Source organism: Lissotriton helveticus, chromosome 4_1 (assembly GCF_964261635.1).
Source record: "Lissotriton helveticus chromosome 4_1, aLisHel1.1, whole genome shotgun sequence".
In the NCBI taxonomy this organism is placed as follows: domain Eukaryota; kingdom Metazoa; phylum Chordata; class Amphibia; order Caudata; family Salamandridae; genus Lissotriton; species Lissotriton helveticus.
Window position 1 is genome coordinate 495,616,034 of NC_136063.1, and position 22,923 is coordinate 495,638,956.

General features: G+C 46.3%; 1 protein-coding gene across 1 annotated transcript in view; it reads left to right on the forward strand.

Annotated features, from left to right (window-relative positions):
• RBIS (ribosomal biogenesis factor) overlaps window positions 1-11,759 on the forward strand; it is a 78,434-nt gene extending 66,675 nt beyond the window's left edge. Inside the window, exon 4 of the mRNA XM_078687085.1 lies at window positions 11,586-11,759. Coding sequence (XP_078543211.1) covers window positions 11,586-11,654 — 69 coding nt within the window. The 3' untranslated portion in view covers window positions 11,655-11,759. The remainder of the gene's footprint in view (window positions 1-11,585) is intronic.
• The last annotated feature ends 11,164 nt before the right edge of the window (window positions 11,760-22,923 follow it).

Here is a 22,923-nt window from a genome sequence, read left to right on the forward strand (position 1 = left end):
GCTTCTCATGACCACATTCTGTGTGTCCCACAACACCAACAGGAGTCTCCATGTGGAAGGCGGGTGGACGGGCCCGCCCCCATCTCGGGGTCAGTATCAGCAGGCAATGATTCGAAAGTGTGCGTGCCCAATACTTTGTGATAGATCGAGGAAATGAGCGCAGTTCTGAACAGAAAAACATCCAGTCTGGTGTGCAATTGATGTACTGGTGAGTAAAAAGAAAAGTCATGGTCCTCCGGGTGTGGGAGGAACCATACATTATGCAGTCTGACTAGTAAGCCAGCTTTGGAAATGTCCGGTTACCTGGTGAGAACTTGTCTCTGGGAGTAGTGGGGCGGATCTGTCCTTAATGTCCAGAATGTAGTTGAAATCTCAGCCCTTTATAGTGGGGCTCTGCGGGTCATCGAGGAAGGCCAGGGTAAGGCCATCCAGAAATAGTGGCCAGCGTTCAGAGCATATATAGCTAATAGTGTGAGGGGCATGGCATCTAAATAGACCTCCATAACTCTGTGACGTCCCTTTAAATCTGCCTTGTGGGTCTTCCATGAATGGGATCCACAGGCGCTATCCACAACAGCACTCCTCTTACATACGTGGTCATCATCATCGCTTGACCTGGCTCATCCAACACACCCTTAATTTGCGCTACTCCACTGTTGTCATGTGCACCTCCTGCAGAAACACATTCCAACTAACCAGGTTATATTGAGGTGTGCAGGGGAAATGATGACCCGGTATGTGGTGTGCTCTGTCAATGGAGAAGAACTTTGGAACTTTGTCTCACAGTACTGTTGCCACCAGCCAATGTTCGCAGAATAGTTGTAGGGGTGGGCAGAGCTCACTGAGTTGCATAAACTCTGAGATTACACGAGTGGGCATACTCCCAGAATGTCACACTGATTTGTAGTACCAGCAGCTTGGTCCGCGCCATAAAATCAACGCGGATGGCACCACGCAGTGCTCCAGAGGGCACTGCTTTTTTCAGCCGCTTTAGTAGATTTTCTACTTAAGCAGTAGCTTTATCGAAGCGAACATCTGAGACCGCCTGCGTCAAGAAAATCTTGCAGGAAGGCTTTCTAGCATCAGAAAATCACGCTTGGGGATGCAAATTCTAGCTCGCCAACTTAATGTTGGCAACCCGCACACAAGAAAAAAACTTTGCCACGCGCCGCTTGCCAGAGTTTTGCTGGAACTCTGCGATCCAAGCAAAGTGGGCAAAACTATGCAAACGTCACAGGCAGGGCAGAATCTTCGCCCACCCATAAATCGTTCCATGCTTGAACCCTTGGAGTGCTTTGAAATGCCCAGAAAGCAGACTTTGTTCTGACGCAAGCGCCCCTCTGCAGCCTCCGCCTTCCGTTGTCAGGTGGTAATATCAGATTGCATCCTTTGCATCTGAGATTGTAGTTCCTGTACTGTGGGGCGCAGCGAGGCTAGGATCTATTCTGTGTCCTCCACCTTTTCCACGAGTTTTCGGTGGTTCACGCGAAGACGGACAACATCTACGGATATCACATTAATCTTAGACTCCAGGATGGCCTGTAGGATTGTCTCAAGTTGATTTGAATGTCTGTGCAGAATGGCCTGTAGGTGTCGCAAAGCACCACCTTCTCTCAATAACCCGGGAAAGGTGTGCATCTTCAGGCAGGAATGAAGCCTTGGGGTATTTAGGCTTCACCATTTTCATGGGTAGGTGTACAAGGCACCCTTACACCGCTCAAATTGGCGATTCGGGGACCCTCTTGGGTGCTTGCCTCTCCCCAGAGTGTGAGTCCTTGCCCTCCCCAATCAACAAAGCCTTCGTCAGTCACAAGCATCTTGCATCATGAATCAAGCCCTTAGTGTGAGGAGCTCCCAAACAGAGCTCCCACAGTCCAGTTTCCATTTGCACTACCAGGCCACTGTCAGTGGGCGCCACAATTTCCTGTTCCAGAGCGAGCCTCCACGAATACTGCTTCTGTGATCCGGTTCACGCATGGGATATCATGTTGCAGGGTCTTCCTGGCTACCACCGCTGTGCTCTGGCACCAGCGGTGGATGCCTGTGCCGGGGAGTGTCCTCAAATCCAGGAGCCAGGCATTCCCATCGACCTGCACTGAGCTGCTGCTGTTTACTTCTCCTCCTTATGCCTCTGACTGCCATCAGGGCCGAAACAAATGGTACAGTGTCAGAAAGCTCACTCCGGCCCAATGCAGCAACTGTGGCCGTGTAGGCCACACACTTCCCCAGCTCACAGCAATCATGGGCCCCAGGCAAACTCTAGCCGTGCGTGGAGAGCCGGTGATGTCCACTGCTGTGTTACTTCTCCTCAGGAGAGCACAACTGTCTAGAGGAGAGTTGGTCCATGCACCCCTGCAGCCTCCGTGATTGCTTTGGAGGCCCAGCACATGCTAGACCCTCCAGCTCGTGTTTTGCTCTGCAGAGAGCATCTTGTGATCAAGCGCTTAGCTGCAAGCAACCCCACTATAAACCTGGACATTACGTTGTTTTTTTTGGGATCTGCGGTAGAGTCCCAGAAGGCATACTTTGCGGGTGCTTTCTACTACGCAGCCGGTGCAGTTTGATGGGTACGTGACAACAGCCTCCCAATAGGAAGTGAGAGCAGTGCAGCTCCACAGCATATGCAGTAAATCTGCGTCTACCTGACTACACTGGGGGCAATGAGCATCAGCGCGCTCGAAGTATTAACATAGGGATACCCCATAATTGGTATCACACTTTGAAGGTTTAGGAAGCGTAGCTGAAATTGTCTCTGAGGGTGATACTGGTGTCATAGATAGCACTGAATGTATGGAGAATTCAGCGGCCTGTGGGGGCAGGCACTGGCGTTGTCAGGCGCTGGAACCTCTGGAAGCGTGTAGCCAGTGACATACAGGTTAGACCTGCCAGAATTGCCAAACCCGCAGGAGGAAGCCCACCATTGGGGAGAAGCCAAGTGGTAATGGGGTTATTCAGAAGATATGCAACATTGCTTTCTGGAAGGCTTCAACCAGCACAGGGTTGGCCAATAGAGTTGGGAATTTCAACTTCATTTTTTTTTTTTTTTAACATAAGATTTTATTCAAAAGACAGCAAAGTCAATAAATCAGTCACATATAGAAATCATACAACTGAATCTAGTCGCAGCATTTCAGGAATATGGTCCAGTCCGGGACATTGCCAGTTCATGCGTTGGAGAGTCACACAGTTCACCCCGGAATTTATTCCAGTGTCCACATTTCGTATCCCATTTCGTGGGGCAACCTCTAATTTTGTACACAGTTTTTTCAGCAAGCATGCAGCGATCCAACTCAGCTACCCAACCCACCACTAGAGGCCTCTCCGGGGATCCCCACTTCATAGCAATGGAGCGCTTGGCCAACAGGAAGGCTAACGCCGCCCACTGTAATTCCAATTCGTTCAGGTCTGTGGCCCCCCCATATGTTAAGGACACTCTCTTTTAGGGATAGTGGAATCGGCTTGCCCAAAGAAGCCCTCATTTTACGTAAGACTCCCTCCCAAAAGTGTTGCACCTTCGGGCAGTCCCACAGGATGTGATAGGTGCCCGGCTGGCCACACCCTCTGAGGCATAGTGTGTCATAGCGCCTGCCAATTTTAGCTAGTGTGAGAGCAGACATATAGGCTCGATGTAGGACTTTCAGTTGGATTAGTCTGAATCTATGGTTAATGGCCGACTCTCTAGGAGACATTAAAGCCTCCTGCCATTCTTCCTCTTCTAGAAGCCCCAGGTCTTCCTCCTATTTATTTCGTAGGGGTCGGAAGGTGTCGGGGAAGGTTGTTACAAAGCTTACGATAGGTGAGGGATACGGCCTTTTCGGGGAGAGGTTCTGACAGTAATCTATCCTCCAGGGTGGAAACCTCAGGTACTGAAGTGAGGTCGGGGATGGCACTGAGAAGAGCATGTTTGATTTGAAGATATCGAAAGTGTTCTGTTGGTGCAAGGGAGTATTTGGATTGTAGGTCTGCAAAAGTTAGTAACTTGCCCCTTTGTACTAGATCTCCCACTGTGGAAATCCCGATCGTGTCCCATTTGTCGAAACCCTGACGAAAACAGAGGGAACCCAGCTGTTGCGCCGACCAGAGAGGGGTCGCTTTAATGATTTTATGCGACCACCCCAAACACTTGTTGGCCTTATGCCATATCGCAATCGTGTGTGGAATGGGCCCTACATATCTTTTCCTGGTTGGTTTGCTATACAGGGCCCCCAGGTAGCCCTCCCGCCCGGACTGAACCTTGTCAAGGAGATAGGCCGGATTCAGGGGCGAGCCGTGAATCCAGTGATTGATGGCCGCTAGTTACGACGACCAGTAGTAGAGACGCAAGTTGGGCAAGGCTATACCCCCATCATACCAGCCCTGGGTGAGTTTATGAAGGGCTATGCGGGCTGCCCCGCCGTCCCATAACAGTTGACGTATGTCACTCTCAACGGCATCGAAATAGGAGCCCGGGATTGGAAAGGGACAGTTTTGCAGGGCGTATAAGAAACGCGGGAGTGCTAGCATTTTAAATAATGCTGCTCTACCAGGAAGCGATAGCGGAAGAGAGCGCCAGTGTGCTACGTCTTTGTGGAGCCTTCGCAGGGGGCCCATTAGATTCCTGTCTAGGAACACCACCGGGTCCGGTGTGATGAAGATACCTAGGTACCTGAAACCATCCGGGGCCGTCGTAATGGTAAACCCCCCCCCCCTCCCCCTAGGCAGCTTGGGCGGGGGACCATGCAGCACATAAATTATAGATTTGGACCAATTAATAGAGTATTTCTTTATTTCTTTATTTCAAAAGTTTTATATAGCGCTGGCTAGACCCGGAGGTATCAGAGCGCTTTACATGAGCATCAGATCATAGTTACAGGTTACATCGTTACAAAGGTTACATAGTTCGTACAGCATGGCCACATAGTAACTTGTAAGGTCGAGATAAACAATAAGCACAAATACGAAAGGGGAAAAGCAGGCAAGGTGAGAGAATCAGGGGAGGGGTGTTGGAGCAGGGGAAGTAGACAGATAATGAAGGCGGGAAAGAGGAGGGTAGGGTGAGAGACACAGCATGGGAAGAGGAGGGGAAAGGGTGACGGGGACACAAACCGGTAGACTAGTCAAGGCAAACGTCCAAAGTCCAGTAAGCTGTGATCCCAGGGAAAGTGGCATCACTTCCCTAACTCTGTTGCGAGAGGCTCCCTTTGCGCAGTGGACTCTCTGAGTGGTCTCTGAGACTCCAAGGCCTACATACTGGATCCTTCCCCAGAAAGGGGAGAGGGAGTGCTTTGGCAAGGGGTGCCATACCAAACCTCAAGTGTGAGTGGCTCCCTTGGCGCAGTGGACTCACTCAGCGGGTTCGCTGAGACTCCAGAGTGTAAATATTGGATCTTTCCCCAACAAGGGGAGAAGGAGTGCTTAGTCAAAGGGCACAAAGGACAGGGGGGTAGGCAGAGTAGCAGGCAAGGGGAGAGATTTGGGGGAGAGGGGATAGGAGCTAGGGACGAGACAATAAGGAGAGACGAAAAGAAGTCTGTCTAAAGACAGACTGGGTAGGTGACGACCAAGGAGGGAATCCACGGCCCATCTCCCCTATAGCTAAACCAAGTAGCTCCATCGGGCATCAGACAAAATAGTTCAGTCTCAAAACATTGAGAGGAGGGAAGGATAGAATAGAGGGTGGATGCGGTAGGAGACTGCAGGAGAGACGAAAGGAAGTGCAACAATGTGGTTCAACAATATATCAGGAAAAGATCAAACAAGTAAACATTATATCAAAACAATCAGCAATACATTAGGGGAGGAGAGAGAGGAGCGAAAAAGTAGGGGGGGTGGGGGAGGAGGGAAAGTGAGGATAAGGTAAGAGACAACGTAGAGACGAAAGAAAGTCTGTCTAAAGACCGACTGGGTAGGTGACGACCAAGGAGGGAGTCCACTGCCCATCTCCACTATAGCTAAACCAGGTAGCTCCATCGGGCATTCGACAGAATAGTTCAGTCTCAATACCTTGAGAGAGGAGAGAAGGAGAGAGAAAAATAGAGGGAGGATGCGGGAAGAGACGACAGGAGAGACGAAAGGAAGTCTGGCTGAAGACCGACTGGGTAGGTGACGTCCAAGGAGGGAATCCCCGACCTGTCTCCCCTATAGCTAAACCAGGTAGCTCCATCGGGCATCAGACAAAATAGCTAGATCTCAAATGACGAGGGAAAATTCGCAGATAGACAGGGTGGGGACTACGTGCCAGGACAGGTGAAGGCAGAGGTCAGCAGCAGGAAAGTGGAGAGGAGTAGACCGAGGAAATAAATAGGGTGGGGACTAGGGCCAAGACAGGTGAAGGCCGAGTAGCCCGAGTATTTCCCAAAGTTGGTGAGGACATGGAAGAGACTGTTAATTGAAGATCGGGGAGAGGCTACATATACCAGGATGTCATCGGCATAGAGAGAAATTTAGTCTAGTATCTCATCGTGCCATTGGAGGCCTCTAATAGACACGTCTGTGCGAACCCAGTGGGCCAACAGCTCTAGAGTGAGGGCAAATAGTAATGGCGATAGGGGGCAACCCTGTCGGGTCACCCTGTGGAGTCGGAATTGTCGAGATGTGTGATTGTTGACCCGCACCTGACCCGATAGGGCAATGTAAAGAAGTCGCACCCATTGGATAAATTTAGGTCCGAAGCCAAATCGACGAAGAACTTCAAAAAGATAGGACCACTCGATCGAATCAAACGCCATCGTGGCGTCTAGGGTTAAAATGGCGGCATCGCGCTGCATGGACGAGTGCCGACTTAGGACGTTATTGACTCGTCTCAGGTTGAGGACCGTATTGCGGCCCGGTAGGAAGCCTGATTGATCATCGTGGATTAGGGAGGGAAGCACGAGGAGCAGGCGGGCCGCAAGTAGCTTGGCCAGGACCTTGGCCTCTGCATTGATAAGAGAAATCGGTCTATAGGAACCGCAATCAGAGGGTGGTTTATTAGGCTTAAGGATAACTGCTATGGAGGCTAGCCTTTGAGCAGGAGGCAGGATACCTCTATCTCGACTCTTCAAACATGTTCTTCAGATGGGGGACCGTTTCTAGGGCCATAGCTTTCAAGAACTCAATGGGGACACAATTTGGACCCATGGCCTTGCCAAAATTTATGCTAAAGACTGCCGTGGTGAGCTCGTCTACAGTTATGTCGGCCTCCAGAGTCTCCTTGTCGGACTCTGAGAGGGTGGGTAAGCGCATTTCCCCCAACAATTGCCTGGATTCTTCCGAGGAGTAGTGCGCCCTCGCTGTGTAGACTGTTTCTAGGTGATCAGCAAAGGCTTCCGGGAAACTCTAAAGGAGCTGACATTCCGTGGATGGACCCAGTAGAGAAAGTGACTTGTGACTAGGAAAGACTTTGCGGTAAGCGCCAATGAAACCCCACAACAGAACAACAAAATGTAACATTTCCCCCCCTCCCTCTTCCCCTTCCCTGCTTCCCTGCCCGCGGATTTGAAACTATCCACACCCCAACTCGGCAGAGTGCCTGTCGCCCTCCCAACCATATCAGGGGTACCTGGTGAGCCGTTGAAGCCACTCGCCCGATACAAGTAGTAGAATAATCTGACATAACAAGGTTATCAAAAAAGGAAAAAAACATAACCCAGTGCTTTTTCACATAGTATAAAAGATACAATTTGGTCCATTGTTCCAGCTCGTTCTGTGCAGGGGTAAGAGCACTTCGGGGGAAGAAAGAAATATCGGGCTGCAACTCGTCGCTTCAATCAGTTCCTGCCTGTTGGGCATGGATCAGATATGCAGGGTCCGAACAATAATTCCTCTTAAACCCATTATGGTAGAGAATTGTCATTCCCCGTCATCATTGGTTCCTGTAAATAGATCCTGGCTTTCAGGCAGATTATTATCACTTGGGTGATCGTCAGGGGAATCGCGTTTCTTCGGGGACCTCCCAACTCGGCACCAGCCCTCCAGCCAGTCCCATACGTCGTCCGGCGACAGGAAGAACCAAGCTTTACCGTCCATTTCCACACGTAGCTTTGCAGGGAAGAGCATAGAATATTTTATGTGTTTGTCCCGTAGGACTTTCTTGACCTCTAGAAAGCTGCGTCTTTGTGCCTGCACCTTCATAGTGAAGTCCGGGGAAATCGTGATACGGGTGTTTTCTATAAGTAAAGGCGGCCCCGAGCGTGCCGTCTGGAGGATTGCGTCTCGGTCCCGAAAGTTAAAGACCCTCGCGATGATGGGGCGTGGGGGGGGCACCCGGCTTCACCTTCCCTCCAGGGACCCTATGAGCCCGTTTGATTGAGAAATAGTTGGAGAGGTTTTTGGGCCAAAGATGTTTTGTGACGAGGTCTTCAACAATGAGGTCTGCCGCTGGCAGCTCCATCCTTTCCGGAACTCCCAGGATACGGATGTTGTTCCGTCTAGCTCTCCCATCATAATCGTCCAGGAGGTCCCCCATGTGTTTCTGCTGTGTCTGAAGCCGGGCGACTTGCTGCTGGAGGGCGGACGTGTCGTCGATAAGGGCTGCAGTTTTGACCTCAACGTCTTTGACCTTTGTGTCCATTTTCCTCAGGTCCGCTCTTAGTAGGGTCACCTCAATGTTAACCGAGTCAATGCGGGTCTCTAGGGAGGACCGGACCCCCGCGATCGCCTACATAAAGTCCTCAAGGGTGGGGGGCTTTCCTCCTGACAATGGGGACGCGAGTTTTGGGTCTCCAGAAGAAGCCGCGACCTTGTTGTCGCCCTTGGAGCCCCAGGAGAGTTTGTTGAGCTGCCTCTGAGTCGATGACTTGGCCCACTTGGACGACGCCATCAGGGATTGCAGTACCAGCCCGCTGGAGCAGCAAACGGAAAGCGAGTCGTGATGCTTAGAACTCTTTGGTGGCGACCGTAGCCGCAGTTCAAGTGGCCTGACAGTAGTGTTACCTCGAGGAATGCACAGGGGGGAGCCGCAAGGGCCCCAGGTCGTCAGTCCGAGCCCACCAAAAATCCAGCCAAACCGGTGAACCAGCCTCTGTCACCCCAGCACTTTAATAAGTCTCCGATACGGGTGTTTAGCAGGGGGAGTCTCGGGGGCCCCAGCTCTGCCTCAGGTGGCTCCAGTTCGAATCACCGACCTCCTAGGCCCAGATCGCGTCTCACTAGGAGATCCGGCGGCGACCACCCCCAGCTCTGGCTCCAGATCTTTTTTGCATAGGGTCCAGTACTCCCGCTACCTCCCCCGGGACTCCGACACGCGTCGGAGCGCTGGACCAGTCCGTCGGGTGCGGGGCGAGGCCGGGACTCTTTGTGCAGGTGTGGCGAAGCGCGGTGAGTCTATCTCCCCTTGGCCTGAACTCCACCAGCCAGCGCCGAATATTGAATACCTCCGCCGTTCAGTGTGGTAAAGGGCTGCCAGGGAATCGGGGTGCGGAGGCTACAGTTCATTTGAGAGGCTGAGGGATCGTGGCCTGGGGCCTCCAGGAAGTCTAGGCCCAGAAGCCGGGGCATCGCGTAGATGCCGTCTCGAGGCTGTGGGCAGCTGCAAGTCTCTATTCCAGGGCGCCTCACCTGGGTCTCCGATTGCCGCAGCGGGTCTCTGTGTGCCGCAGAGGTCTTCCGATCCACTCCGGTCGGTTGCCGAAGGGCAGGCTGTGGCGTCGCAGGCCCTTTCTCGTCTCCAGCACCGGCAGTTGAAGTATCTCAACGCCAGGCCTCCGCGGCGGGCGCCATCTTGTATTCGTCCGGGATCCCAAATCAATCTACTCTCTCTCCCTTACGGCGCCAATCAAGCGCCCGCTTCTCCGCCCTGATATGCACCTCAGGTTATTTTTGTGGACCTCCCGATCTCAGAGGAGTCCCCGGTCAGATAGCGGATGTATTTGGCAGATTATCGGGCCGGGAGCCGCGTTAGAGAGCGACCATTCCCTCCGGCTGCTGCCCACGCCCCTCAACTTCATCTTTTTTAAATTTGGGATTGGTTCCAACGACGAGGAAGATCCCAGCATCGGGACAGGTTCTCAGAGGAAGAAGAATGTCCTTCTTGTGGTGTTATTTGTGGTAAGCTCTTTTCAATTATTCCCTTTTAGGCTATGACGCATCCCTCTGAGCCTTGGCCGAAAGATAGCTTGTCCTCCTGCTCAGTTATGGCCTATGGGTGAATCAATTAACAGGAGTTGCAGGGTAAATGGTTGTGCCTTGATCCTAGACACCCATGCATGTGTGGATCTGCAAGGACATCTTCTTAGGTTATCTAAAACAGAGTTTCAGCCCCTCAGAAGGCATTTTACCTAGTTGCTGTTGACAGCTGAGGAACTTGTTGCTGCTGACAGCTGAGGAACTTGTTGCTGCATCAAGAAGAGCTTTAGACCTGTATCGATGAGGCATGAAAAAAACGCAAATTATGTCAGAGTTCAGGTTGGCACCTCAATTAATACAAAGCCATCACATGCTTGGTACATGGTGCTGCCCAGCGGCACTATTTCTTGGGAAAACATTTCGAGATCCGGTCTGGCACCTATATTATTGGAAAGAGGTGAGAAGCCTGCAAGAGAGGTATCCATCAGAATGCAACCTTTGCCAGTTTTTTATTTCATTTCCTGCTCTCTGCAGTTAGGCTGAAACAGCCACAGAAATTCATTGGAGAGTTGTTGGTAAGTTACCATACTGGATAATCTCTATGCCAGAAAAACTAACTAAAAAAAGCTTCACTGACAACACATGATTTGGTAGATATTGAAAATAATAAAGTAGGGGGAAAAAATTAAGATGAAAAAGTATGTTCCTCAGAATGTAACTTATACAGCATTAATAACAAAGGTTATTAAGGGTGGTTTGAGTTTCGTGCTAGAATTGAGCACTGCTGCTCCTGGTATCTAGTAATGTGTAGTATACTTGTAAATGTAAATGTAGTATACTTGTAAAGCGCACAGCTGCCCCAGCAACGGGGCGTCCCGGCGCTGTATAACTCTGGGGAACCCGTCCTGGCTTTCCCTGTGGGATGGTCCCTTGCTGGGAGTCCCCAAGGTGGAGCCAGGCATCCCCGGAATTGGTGGGGCCGTTGTGGAGATTAGGCAAGCTAATGCCCAGAGTTGCCGAGTGGAACCCCTGATTAGAGTAAGCACCGAAGCGAGAATTATCAAGTCCGCTGACCAAGGTCCACGACCCTGCCGCGTCGGGAATTGAACCCTGGTCCCGGGCTGACTTCTGCTCTCAGGCCTGCTGCCTCTAACCAGTGAGCCACACTACTCCACAAGTCTTCTTATATCTCTTTTCCTTTAAATTCCAATGGAAGGATGCATCGAAAGAAGATTGCTGGTCTTCCTTTTACTATCAAATATTCCTAATATACCTCTTACTTTTGGAGCGGTTTTGTGCTGGAGTAGTTAGTTAAATATATAGAATTAGAACAGGCAGCAGTTCTTTCTTAAGAGTGGGACTTTATTTTCTGTTATCACAAACTAGATCATAACTGAACAAGCATATCCTAAAGCAAACAACTGATACGTCTCCTAACTTCTGCATACTGTGATGTAAAAACCTTCCAAAAGGAAATGTTTACTTGTAAGTTACAGATCAACATGATCTATTAAGTCAGTACAGGCCTTTGAATGTTTTTTTCTTATTTTTTTCCCCCTCAGATCCCAATTCGACCCCAGGCAGAACCTGTGAATGTAGAAGAGACTGCGAGCTTATTTTCACATCTGTAACAAGGCGACCAAAAGACTGCAAAATGATCTACTCAGATTTTTTGAACTGAAAAAAACAAATGATTCATTTTGTAAATGTTTATTAAAAATCTCATTTATGTACAAGCATTGGCACGTTTTAATACAAACTACATGTTAAACTTTCCTACTATGTAGGCAACTGAATGTAAAAACAACAATTGATGGACAGAATGCAGATCAATGTCATACATTCACCCCAGTACAGGGATCTGGGCCTAAATCCATCGTTTTTTTGCACTCCACACCACCCCAGTTCAGACATGGCCATATGCAAATCAGCCTTGACCCTGTGCCTCATGGGAACAGTCCAGCCCGAACTGCCAAGCCATGTCTTTCCTGGACCAGAATCAAGCATCCTAGGACCGGTTTTAGGCTATCAGCCATCTTCAACCAGGATAGCTTGACTCCAGTGGTGTGGAGAGCATGGGACTCACGTCTGAGCATACCCATCCCACTCGGGCAACTGAATGTCACAAGTAAACAAAATGTGTGAGAAATCTAAAGTGTGGAAAAAGAAGGCACTTTCACAAATGTTACTAAAAACATACAAAATACATAGGGCCTGATTCAAAGTTTGGTAATGAATAAAAAATACTTTTTTTGCAGGAATCAAATCAAATTAGATTCCACTAAGTAAATTTCCTTCACCATAGAGGTAGCATGCAGCCAGTGGTTGGGCCTCCATACTCAGTTTCCTCCAACAATTAAATGATTTTTTTTTTACCAACAAACTCTAAATCGGGCACTGGTCCCCAGATTCATCATTGTCCTGTTTTGCGAATCCTTAATAGCGATTTTTAAGGAATCGCTATTAAAGACTCGCAAAACGGGATTCATGTAGAAATCGCAATATTTTTCGCGATTTCTACTGCTTCCTGATTTGCGATTTGCTAATTGCAAATAAGGAATGGCTTTCCCATTCATTCCTATGGGCCTAAAGGCATTTTTGCATTTGGGATGATGAATCCCAAATGCAAAAATAGCGCTCGCAAAAGGCCAGATTCTCAGAATCTGGCCCTTTGCGAGCCGTTTTGGGCTTGATGAATCTGGCTGTTAGTCTCTATTAGCCATTAACAGGCAGTTAGGAGGTATATAATATAATCATTAACCGTGCATCTTGGCAGTGGTTTGTCCTTACAAAATATATATACATATTTATAATTTATACAGTTTGCCAAGGGACAGAGCAAAGCTTTATAACATTTGAAAAATATCAACAAAATTGCTAGAAAATAATTCCCACTGGACTTTTAGCTCCTTGAACAAACACAAAGCCATATACAGATTTTGAATCAATAGAAGTTGCTTAGTTTGACAATTAGATAAATGACTCAGTGGTTACTATAATGAATAAAGTTTAACATTTACACAGTATGAAGAGAAAATAAATGAGAATATAGACTGACTACCAAACTATCGACCACTTATAAATATTTGTCCAAAAGTATTTCGAGATACAGTCGGTTCAACTTTATTCGGATACAATAGTACCCATAGAAGCACACAAATACATCACATCAGATAACCAAAATTCAGTTTAAAAACAATTAGAATATCCAGTACAAATGCTAAAGTGACTTGTGCAAAACTATACAGGTTTTCAGTGCATTCAGAAATGAGGATTATTCTATATAACAACATCACTGGTCCATCGTGGATCTTCGCGCCCTTACAGCAGATTTTAAAAATATACATCACATTAGATATCCAAAATTCAGTTTAAAAACAAGTAAAATATCCTGTATACAGATGCTAAAGTGACTTGTGCAAAACTATACAAATTATCAGTGCATTCAGAAATGAAGTTATTCTATGTAACAACATCACTGGTCCATCATAGATCTTCGCGCCCTTACTGCAGATTTAAAAAAAAGTAGCTGTACGGAAAATAAGATCAGCGTCATCCAATTCTATCATTAATCCATATGCCACCTCCAAACAAATTGGTCTTTTTTTTAAATAAAAATACGGACTTAAGAACTGTTTAAAATATTTGGTATAGTATGTGCAGAAAAATATAAAGTGCATAATGGTTTGCTCACAACTCCCGTCACATGGGCACAAATTAAGATTTGAGTTTGGACTATAGCTGAGTGGGAAGCAGAGCGAAAATCTAATTGTGCCAGCTCTCAGACGAAAAAATAAACTAGTTTCCCAACGGCTCATAGGTAGAGACAGGTATTTGTGAATTGGGTAGCTGTACCGTTCTATAGCCATATAGTTATGTACGGTTGTCTTCCTGACCTCTACAATCTCCCGTTCATTCTTATATAGGGTGTACAGTGTATTCTGCAATTCTTTTTTAGCAACTGAGGTCGCAAGTGTGGGATCCCAAAAGATGTTTTCCATCTTTATACTACATAAGCTACCCAACACTCTGCTCAGCCATGGGATGTCTAGACACTTATCGCAGTGTAAGCAGTCCTTAATTATTGACTGTCAGGGAGGCCGCTTCATTCTTCCATACAGCAGCCCACATAAGTGCCAGGCGTGCCCGAATAAAATCAGTTATGAAATTGATGTTAAGCTCTTTGTGACATACATATTGGGGGGCCGAAATTGAGACATTCAATAGTTTGCTACAAAACCTAAACTCTTCTTGCTGTATAGGTAGGCAATTAGCCGGTCCCCAAATCTCAGCACCATATGAGGCCACCGGGGTACACTAAAGTCTGTACATTTTCTGCACAGCTAAAAGTGCACCCTCCGATTTAGGGCGAGGTATACAAATAGAATTGATAACCTTTGAGAACTTACTTCTGGCGTGAGCTATGTGCTCACTCCAGGAGTTGTTCGCAGCAAAGGCCAATCCCAAATAAATAAATGATGTTACAGATGTCATCTTGTGGCCATCAATTGTAATAGGTCGGAGAATGTGCTTAGCCGGGCCACTACTCATTAAAAATGATTTTTTTAAATTTACCAACAGGTCTAAATTCTTCATATATCTATTAAAATTTTGGACAAGGAGGCGCAGTGAATTAGCAGTACGGCCAATAGAACTGCATCGTCTGCATAGAGCTGCACGGGGATGGGTTGTTTATTAATATAAGGGACATCTTGGGTGGCCAGTTTCAAGGATGCGTTCAGGCCATTGATAGATATATATATATATATATATATATATATATATATAAAAAGCAGGGGGGCCAACACGCACCCTTGTCTGACCCCCCTGCCAATATCAATGACACCCGAGACATCTCCACCCATCCCGAGTCTTACTTGGGCCTTAAGATCTTTATGCAAAAAAGCCAGAAAATTCACCAAAGTTTCATCAAGGCCCCCTGCCAGAAGGATAGCCCACAGCTTTGACCTATTAACTAGGTCAAAGGCTGTGGACAAATCCATAAAAGCCATATAGACCGGATATTTTTTGGCGAAAGCATATTTGCTGATAATTAGGTTCAGGCATTGTTCTTTAGTTCCTACCTTTCCTCTGAAACCCAGCTGACAGGGATCTAAGATATTGTTAACTTCTGTCCAATCTATGATCTTATTATAGAGAACTCTACCTAACAATTTTAACGTGTTATCTATTAGGGAGATGAGGCGATAATTACACGGTAGAGGTCTATCCCCCCTTTTTAAAAATCGGGACTATTATACTTGTGGCCATGTAGCAGGAGACTTAGCCAACGTCAAATTATTAAAGATATTCAGAAGCAGGGGGCGCCCAAAAACCCGGGTTCCACTTAATTAAGTCTATGGGCAGCCCATCAGGGCCTGGCGCCTTATTACCCAGGCTTTGATTAATTGCTTCAAATACTTCCGAAATACTGATCTCTATTGGAGTTGGCTTGCCCGGGATAGGAGGTGAATTACTTGGGGGTGGGGCAGAATAAATAGTTGAAAAATGGTTCACCCAAGCATCACTAGTTATATTGCAGCTAATTTGCGTCAATGACTGGCCCATAGAGCGCACATCTCTCACTGCCGCCCAAAAGAAATTACTATTTTTTTGATTAGCCGCATCAGACAATTTAGCCCAGCGTTCAGTCAAAACTTCTTTCTTCCTATTTTTGACGCCCACCTTATATTCCTCTCTTGCCCGTTTAACTATCATAGGACATCTTGGGGTGGCAGTTAGTGCCCTGCGTAGGTTCATATTCGCCTCAGAGCAAGCATGGTTGAACCATCGAGGGGGAAGTGCCACCTTTTTAAGAAGTTTGGATAAAATAGTTTTGACCGTCCCGCAAATCTTCCCGAAATCCCCAATAATCTGCAATGGTGGGGTTTCGAGAGAAAGGCAAAGTCAATAAGTGGCATATTACTATTTACCAATGTCCTATAAATTTCTGGATTATCGGCCCCCTTCCAATGTAATCTTAACTTATCAGTTGAAACCGATAAATTGGATGCCCCGCATTCAATCTGAAAACTGGGTCCGCAAGTTGCATGTAGTATTATTTTGATGGGGTTGTGATCCCCAAAGTTAGAAGGTATGACTTCAGCAGTTGCCAACTGTTTTTCAATTATGGGGCATACAAAGATGTAGTCTATGGTAGAGCTACACCCCCTTCCCCTTTAGGTTGGATAATTTATCATGTCAGAACCTGCTGCCAGGTCCATAACATTAAATAGGTTATGGGATTTTATCAGCCCATTAAGTTCCTTGCCTCTAGTAATTGAAGGTTGTACAGAGGGGGCTATGCCTTTCGCTGTTGCTATTTTATTAATCCTAGCATTAAAATCACCTCCTACTAGAAATCCCAAAGGGACTCCCTTACCAGATTGGCTATCTAAATCTGAGATGAAATAGAAAAGCTTTATAAAGCTTTTGTTTGGGACTGACTGGAAATCATTATTATAAAAATTTAACAAATAAAATCGGATTCCTCTTTTAAACAATACGGCCTGAAAATGTAGACTTTGAGTTGGATTTCGAGATACACTTAATCCCACGATCAAGCACTTTTACCCAATTATGTGAGCAATGCAGGCAGCCACAATAATACAGTAAACGAGAACTGAGATTGGTTTGATTTAGGAACTTAAAATGGGTCACAATTTAGGCATGGTCGATAATATGGCAGTGATTCAATATGAAATAGACTGACTACAGTTGCTTTGTGTGCAGAGTTCATTTTAAAGACAAACTAAATCTAATATTTGAAATGGCCGCTGAGACATTGTAAATGTCCAGGTACATTATCTGCTAAAGGAAGTTGCCTGTCTCACAATATCCCACAACACTCAAGATAAACTCTTCCATGCCAGGCAGGTTTTGGGAAAATGGTTTTAAACATGGGTCACCAACTCTTCCCTTCTGTTAACGTTGAGACTAAACTACCATTTTCCTCTCCCAACAGTCCATTTGAACATTCCCATAATACTCCAATCACTTCTTAAAAAGGAGTTAGTGAAGCAGAAGGTAGCATTCAGCAGTGACTTTGTAGGAAACTATTGAATCTTCTCGTGAATTGATAAACCAAACGTTTGTTGTGACAATACTTCTTAAAAGTCCTCTGGTTTATAAATCAAAAATTTATCCTTGGGTTTTGCCTCTGCATAGTGGAGTTTAAAAAGCTGTGTTATTTAAGATGTTTATATTTTAGTCTGAAACCATCACTCTTAAAGGAGTTATCCTTAAGGAGCCCTAGCTGCTCTAATTTCTGCTGGGCAGTCACAGCATGGATGGACTCTTTTGATGCTCTTCATTTCAGAATGTTGGCACTGTTGCTGGAATACCTCCCATCCCCCTGTGGCAAACTCTGACTACATGTAAATTATCTAAAATCTAACAGTTTAATATAATTAGATGTTTGCATAAACTAAAAACAGTAATTGTGATAACTATGTTAAACAGTAGGTGAGACAACAAACTAACCGATAGATGCATATTTTATGTATTCATGAGGCTTGGTTAACAATTAATAAGAGTAACGTGGACCTGCATATGATTAAATATGAAAATAGTAACTATTCATGGGTTACCTTAGACAGAATAAAATTGACCGTGGTAATGTTCTCAACTGATACTTTTTAGATACTACTGGACAGTGTCTTCAGTGTAGGAATTGTGAAGTAAAAAAATAATTAGAAAGGAAATCGTGTTCATAAATTATGAAAACAATACCAACATGAAGGCTGTTGAACTTTAAAAAAAAAATAAAAAATCTATCTGTTAACAGCAAGGAGGAAAAAGCAAGAGAAGTAAGTATAAGACACCCCTCTTCACTCCATGTGGATAGGCGGTCTTTGCTGGATAAGACCTTCAACTATTGTTTTAAAATCCAAAAATAAATTTCCAGCTATACTGGTTTTGCAGCATGACAGATTCACAGTAATACTACTTTCATCTCATGGCTCAAATGAGAATAGTATCTGAATGTTGAAAAACAACTACCTGTGTGGCATCATCATAGGGAACATGTCAGGTGCCTTAGGGGTCACATCTAGTGAGTAGCTCATTATTCTGTCAACTTCCATTTTATTACTACGGTACAGCATAACTGTTAACACCTTCGCTGCGGCGGCTATTCCGCCGCAGCGCTAAGGGGTCGGGGCGCCCCCGCATGCTGGTGACGGAACCGCTCCGTCACCAGCCTCGGTTGAGCTGTGCTCATGACGGAGCGGTTCCGTCATGGCCCGGCCCGCCCCGCTCAATAGAACGCTCAGCGCAGGCGCGGAATCCGCGCAGGCGTGCCGAGCGGGCCATGACGGAACCGCTCCGTCATCAGCACAGCGCCACCGCAGCTGATGACGGAGCGGTTCCGTCATCAGCATCGAAGGAGTTAAGAGAAACACTTTTTTTTTTATATAACAACGCATGTTTCAATGACTGGAGAGCGAAAAACAACTCTGCTAATAAGTATGTCGGTTTTTAGTGTGACTTTATCTCAGATTGTGGATTTGACCATTCGTACCCTGGTTCTGGTTAAATACCTTTATTTATTATGACTATGAACATTTATAAAGATGTGCAGAGTGTAATATGCTATTTATTACAATTGCCGAGGGAGCAGTAAGGCATCATCACCCTCTCAAAGCTTCACCTTTAGCCCCTAACCACACTCAACAAAAGTAATAAATAACATATTACACTCTGTACAACTTCGTGTATGTATACATATATAAATAAAAATACACACGCACACATAATGTATTTAAAGGATATATATCCTCATATATATGGAATTATTTTAGACCTATAAATAGTTTTGTTTAACTAAACATATGGTTTCACTCCCACAAAATAAATGTGTGCAGATTACCGGCCATGATACAGCAACAGCACTGATTAAGGTTGTGTGGAACATCCAATCACTTTTTCAAATGTTTCATTCTCCATTAAAAATAGAAACCGCACGAACGAGGTGGCCTTACTACATTTGTTTGATATAATATACTTCTACTGAGTGGAACTTTAACTTGAATAGTCTTGTTAAAACACATTTTTTGTGTACATACAAAATGAGATCTTTCCCGGGCGATGGGTGAGGGAACCCCTACCACACACCGTGAAACCACTTTACAGTGTTCAATCTGTTCAGGGAGGGGCCATGGATATTTTTGTCCATAATATTCAGGCCATAAGAAATATGCCAAGGACTCCAGATCTTTAAGAATGTACTGGGAAATCCGCTTCCCTGGTATTTTATTTCCCTGCTTCCATGAATCTTTCTATCACCATACAACAGTGTGCTTTGGTGCGGAGGGATGAGGCCCCCAATTAATGGGCATTGTCTCTTTTTGCAATCAGCGAGTCAGTTAGTTTACATTAAGATAGCTCGACATCATCCTGTAACCCTGAGGGGTCATATGGGGAATAATGTCCACCCTCCCCTCAGACCCTGGAGAGCACCCCCCCCCCCCCAATAATTTGAAACAAAGGGTGGAAGAAGCACCTTTTCCAAACATTCACCCAGAATCTAAGCCCATTTTATGGAGCCTACTTGTACTGTAGCAGGCCTAATGTATTACGTTCAGTAGGATTAGCCGAAGTCCTGCCTAAGTCTCTACCTCCCTTAGGTCCATCATTGCAGACTACCACTGTACATCACCATTCCCCTTTTCTGACCCCTTCTTTTAATGCTACTGCCCTGCATCGGGATGACTGTAGGAAACCAGACCAGTCGAGCACATGTTGCCATCACATTTCAAAGGCATAGATATATTTTGTTTTACCATTGGAAGGGGCAAACTCATTATTGTCTTGAAGTTGTTTCAATTATTTGATATTAGCTGGTCCTTCAATGGTGCCAAGAGTTGATTCCGATCAGAGTTCCCAGTTCCTAAATCCCTGTAATGGTTCACATCTCCAATCCTAGCACCCATCTATAGGGGAATCATCCTAGTCAGCTTAACCCTACACCACAGTGTTGCTGTAGTCGTCTTCTATACCGTAACCGTGATGTCAATGCACCGCAGGAGTGTCTCAACAATCTTATCACCCATTGTGTATTTATCCAGACTGACTGACCTCTCTTCAGGTGAGGCATAAGCCCAGTCATTAATTTCAAGCAACTGGGAAGCCCAATACCAAAAATTAGGACGGCAGTGCCTATGTCATCCAGTCAGCGAAGTTCACACACCAGCTGCCAAGGTCAGGAATTCTAGTTTGCTCATGTGCTGGTAGTTGTGGCTCAGGTCTTAGGACATGAATTATGAGGCCAAAACAAAAAATAATGGACCTCAATTGCCACAGGAAGAACTTGTTTAATTGCTCCATGAAAGAAGTTCTAGGCAGCAGGACTTTAAGTGGCTTTGAGCAGACTTTCAGTGTCTTCCTTTGAGTTCTCGGAACACACTAGTCCAGGTACTAATCATACAAACACTGCCACCCACATGATTAACAGCCTGTCTTCACGGTCACAGTCTGCTGCTACACTTGGAGCACTCCATTGCCCCCCCCCATTAAAAAGAGAGCATTGTTTAAACTCTTTGCCTCACTTACAAATCTGTCAAGCCTTGGTCCAAAATATCTCCAGGACAGACTTACTCCATACCTCCCTGATGGGAATCTAACATAAAAAAAATCAACTTCTGCTACATCCTCGGTACATTCATGCATCAAAATATAGTGGCCAGGCATTATCCTATCTTGCCCCATGCCACTGAAATAGGCTCCTTCTGTTTACTCATGCATGTCCAAGTTTCTCAGGTTTTAAAAAACGTCTAAAAAATTGGTTGTTCAAACAAGCTGCTCTCTAGATACCCTTTTTTCTCCTGTCTGTGAGAGCACTGAGATGTCCCTCCGGGGATGAGTCCTGCACTATACCAAGAGACAATTAACATAACCGCACAATACAGGCTTGGTGGCAGTCACATGTCTTGCTGCCATTGAAGCAACACTGCTAAGACCACACACTCTGTCCAGCCAGTGAAGGTCTTAAGGTATTTTAAGGCTCTGGAAACCTTTTGCTCCAAGACGTGGGCTGCAACCTTCTTCAGAGACCAGCCATGTTCCTCCACACAATTTCAGGAGCCCGAACTGCAGTGTGAAGTTGTGGGCTTTTACTTCATTGCCATCACTGAACCCACCGCCAGAGGTGCATGGGTCTCTTCAGTGGTTAAAAAAAAAAAAAAGGATATGCTCTGCAGCTTCCAAGGCTCTCTCCATCCAGATTTTCTTTGCCCAGTCAGCATCTGAAGAACGTCTGCAGGAGATAGAGAGGCTCCTTATTTTAGGAGCAGTCAAGCTGGTCCTTTCCCAAAAAGGGAGGGGCTATTCCTGTTATTTCTTTGTAAGAAAAAAGGGAGGAGGGCTCTGTCCCATCTTGAACATTTGAACCAGTTCCTTCCTCTACAGTTCAAGACACTGGCTTTAGCTCAGGTGGACCCAGGTGTCTGGAACAGCTATGTCCACTGGGTATCCAGGATGCCTACTTCCAATTTCCTAACTGTTTTGTAATGGGAAACCAGCACTACTGCTGCAGGACTCTGCTGAGTGACCTCATCTTGGTCACGGTAGCAATCTTTTTGAGGCAGCAAATGGTCTACTGTTATCCATGCCTACACAAGTCTTCGGGACAAATAAGCTTATTTTGGGGGTTAGCCCCTTAAAACTACATACAAAAAATTGTCTGTATAATCCAAAAGCGAACACACAAACAACAAAGTTGGGTAAGAGTGGAGTATGGAAATAAATATCATTATTGGTTCCAAAGCCATCAAACAGAGAACCATGTCAGTCAACCGACCCGGGCCCAGTAGCAAATATAGTGGAGATAAAGTAGTAGAGAATAATACACAGTCATTATAGAGTAAGAGCCCCCAACATCGGGGTGCAGAGCAAGGGCACTCTGCCATCTTGGGAGTCTACTATGGGGGGGGGGGGGGAACAGAAGCAGTTTCTCATTTTGTCTGTCAAGTTGGCACCTGGCAGCCAGCAGTGCAAGGTCCTAGAGGCCTTTTGTTTGAATGCGAGCCTATGTGTTCCCAAACACCAGGCACCAGCTGTCAATGCATAAAGGATGCCCAAGACCCCTCACCCCACCCATATGTTACAGCTATGGCCTGTCACTCCATACCTGAGCATCTCTGAAGTCCCGAGCATCCCCACCAGGGTCTACCCCAACTTCCGTAGGACCCTCCCCACGGGAACCATGTCCAGCAAGTGGAGAAAGTACTGTGTCTTCATGGCGGTCGTAAGACATCGCTCACCTCCAGTTTCCCAAGATACATCCCAGATCATTCCTCGAGACCCATCACCCCCTTGTTTTCTGATCTCTGCCAAGGCATCGGCCTTGGCACCTGTCCATTTCTGCAAAGTGCGGAGTCAGCTTAGTATCTTTGTGGCCAACTGTGACTTCCACAACAGTGCAATTTGGCACTTAAATAGCACGCACATCAGATCAATAAATCTCTTCAGGTGTTTATTTACCTTAACCCGTGTGCAAATGCCCTACAAGCAGGACTCTGGTCCCCATTGATCACTGCAGGGGTGGTCTCTGTGACTGCATCCCGCTCCCGCCCAATCTTTAGACATTCCCAGACCATGTGGAGAAACCCTGCCTCCAAGTATCCACACCAGGGGCATTCTGATGAAGGACTGGGGCACATGTGTGCTATACGCCGCGTTGTGAGGTACACCTGATGGAGGTAGTTCAATTGCGTGAAACCGACCCCCATGACCTGTTTTAAGGCCTGAACCCCACTGCTTGTCCATCAGCGGTGTTTGGAGGTGCAATGTCCAGCGCTCACATACACTAGTGTTAAACTTGTAATGGGCAAACAGAGTATTGTAAAGGAGCGTCATAGCCCCCAGGGCTGGGTAATCGTCAGATAACACTGCATTGTACAT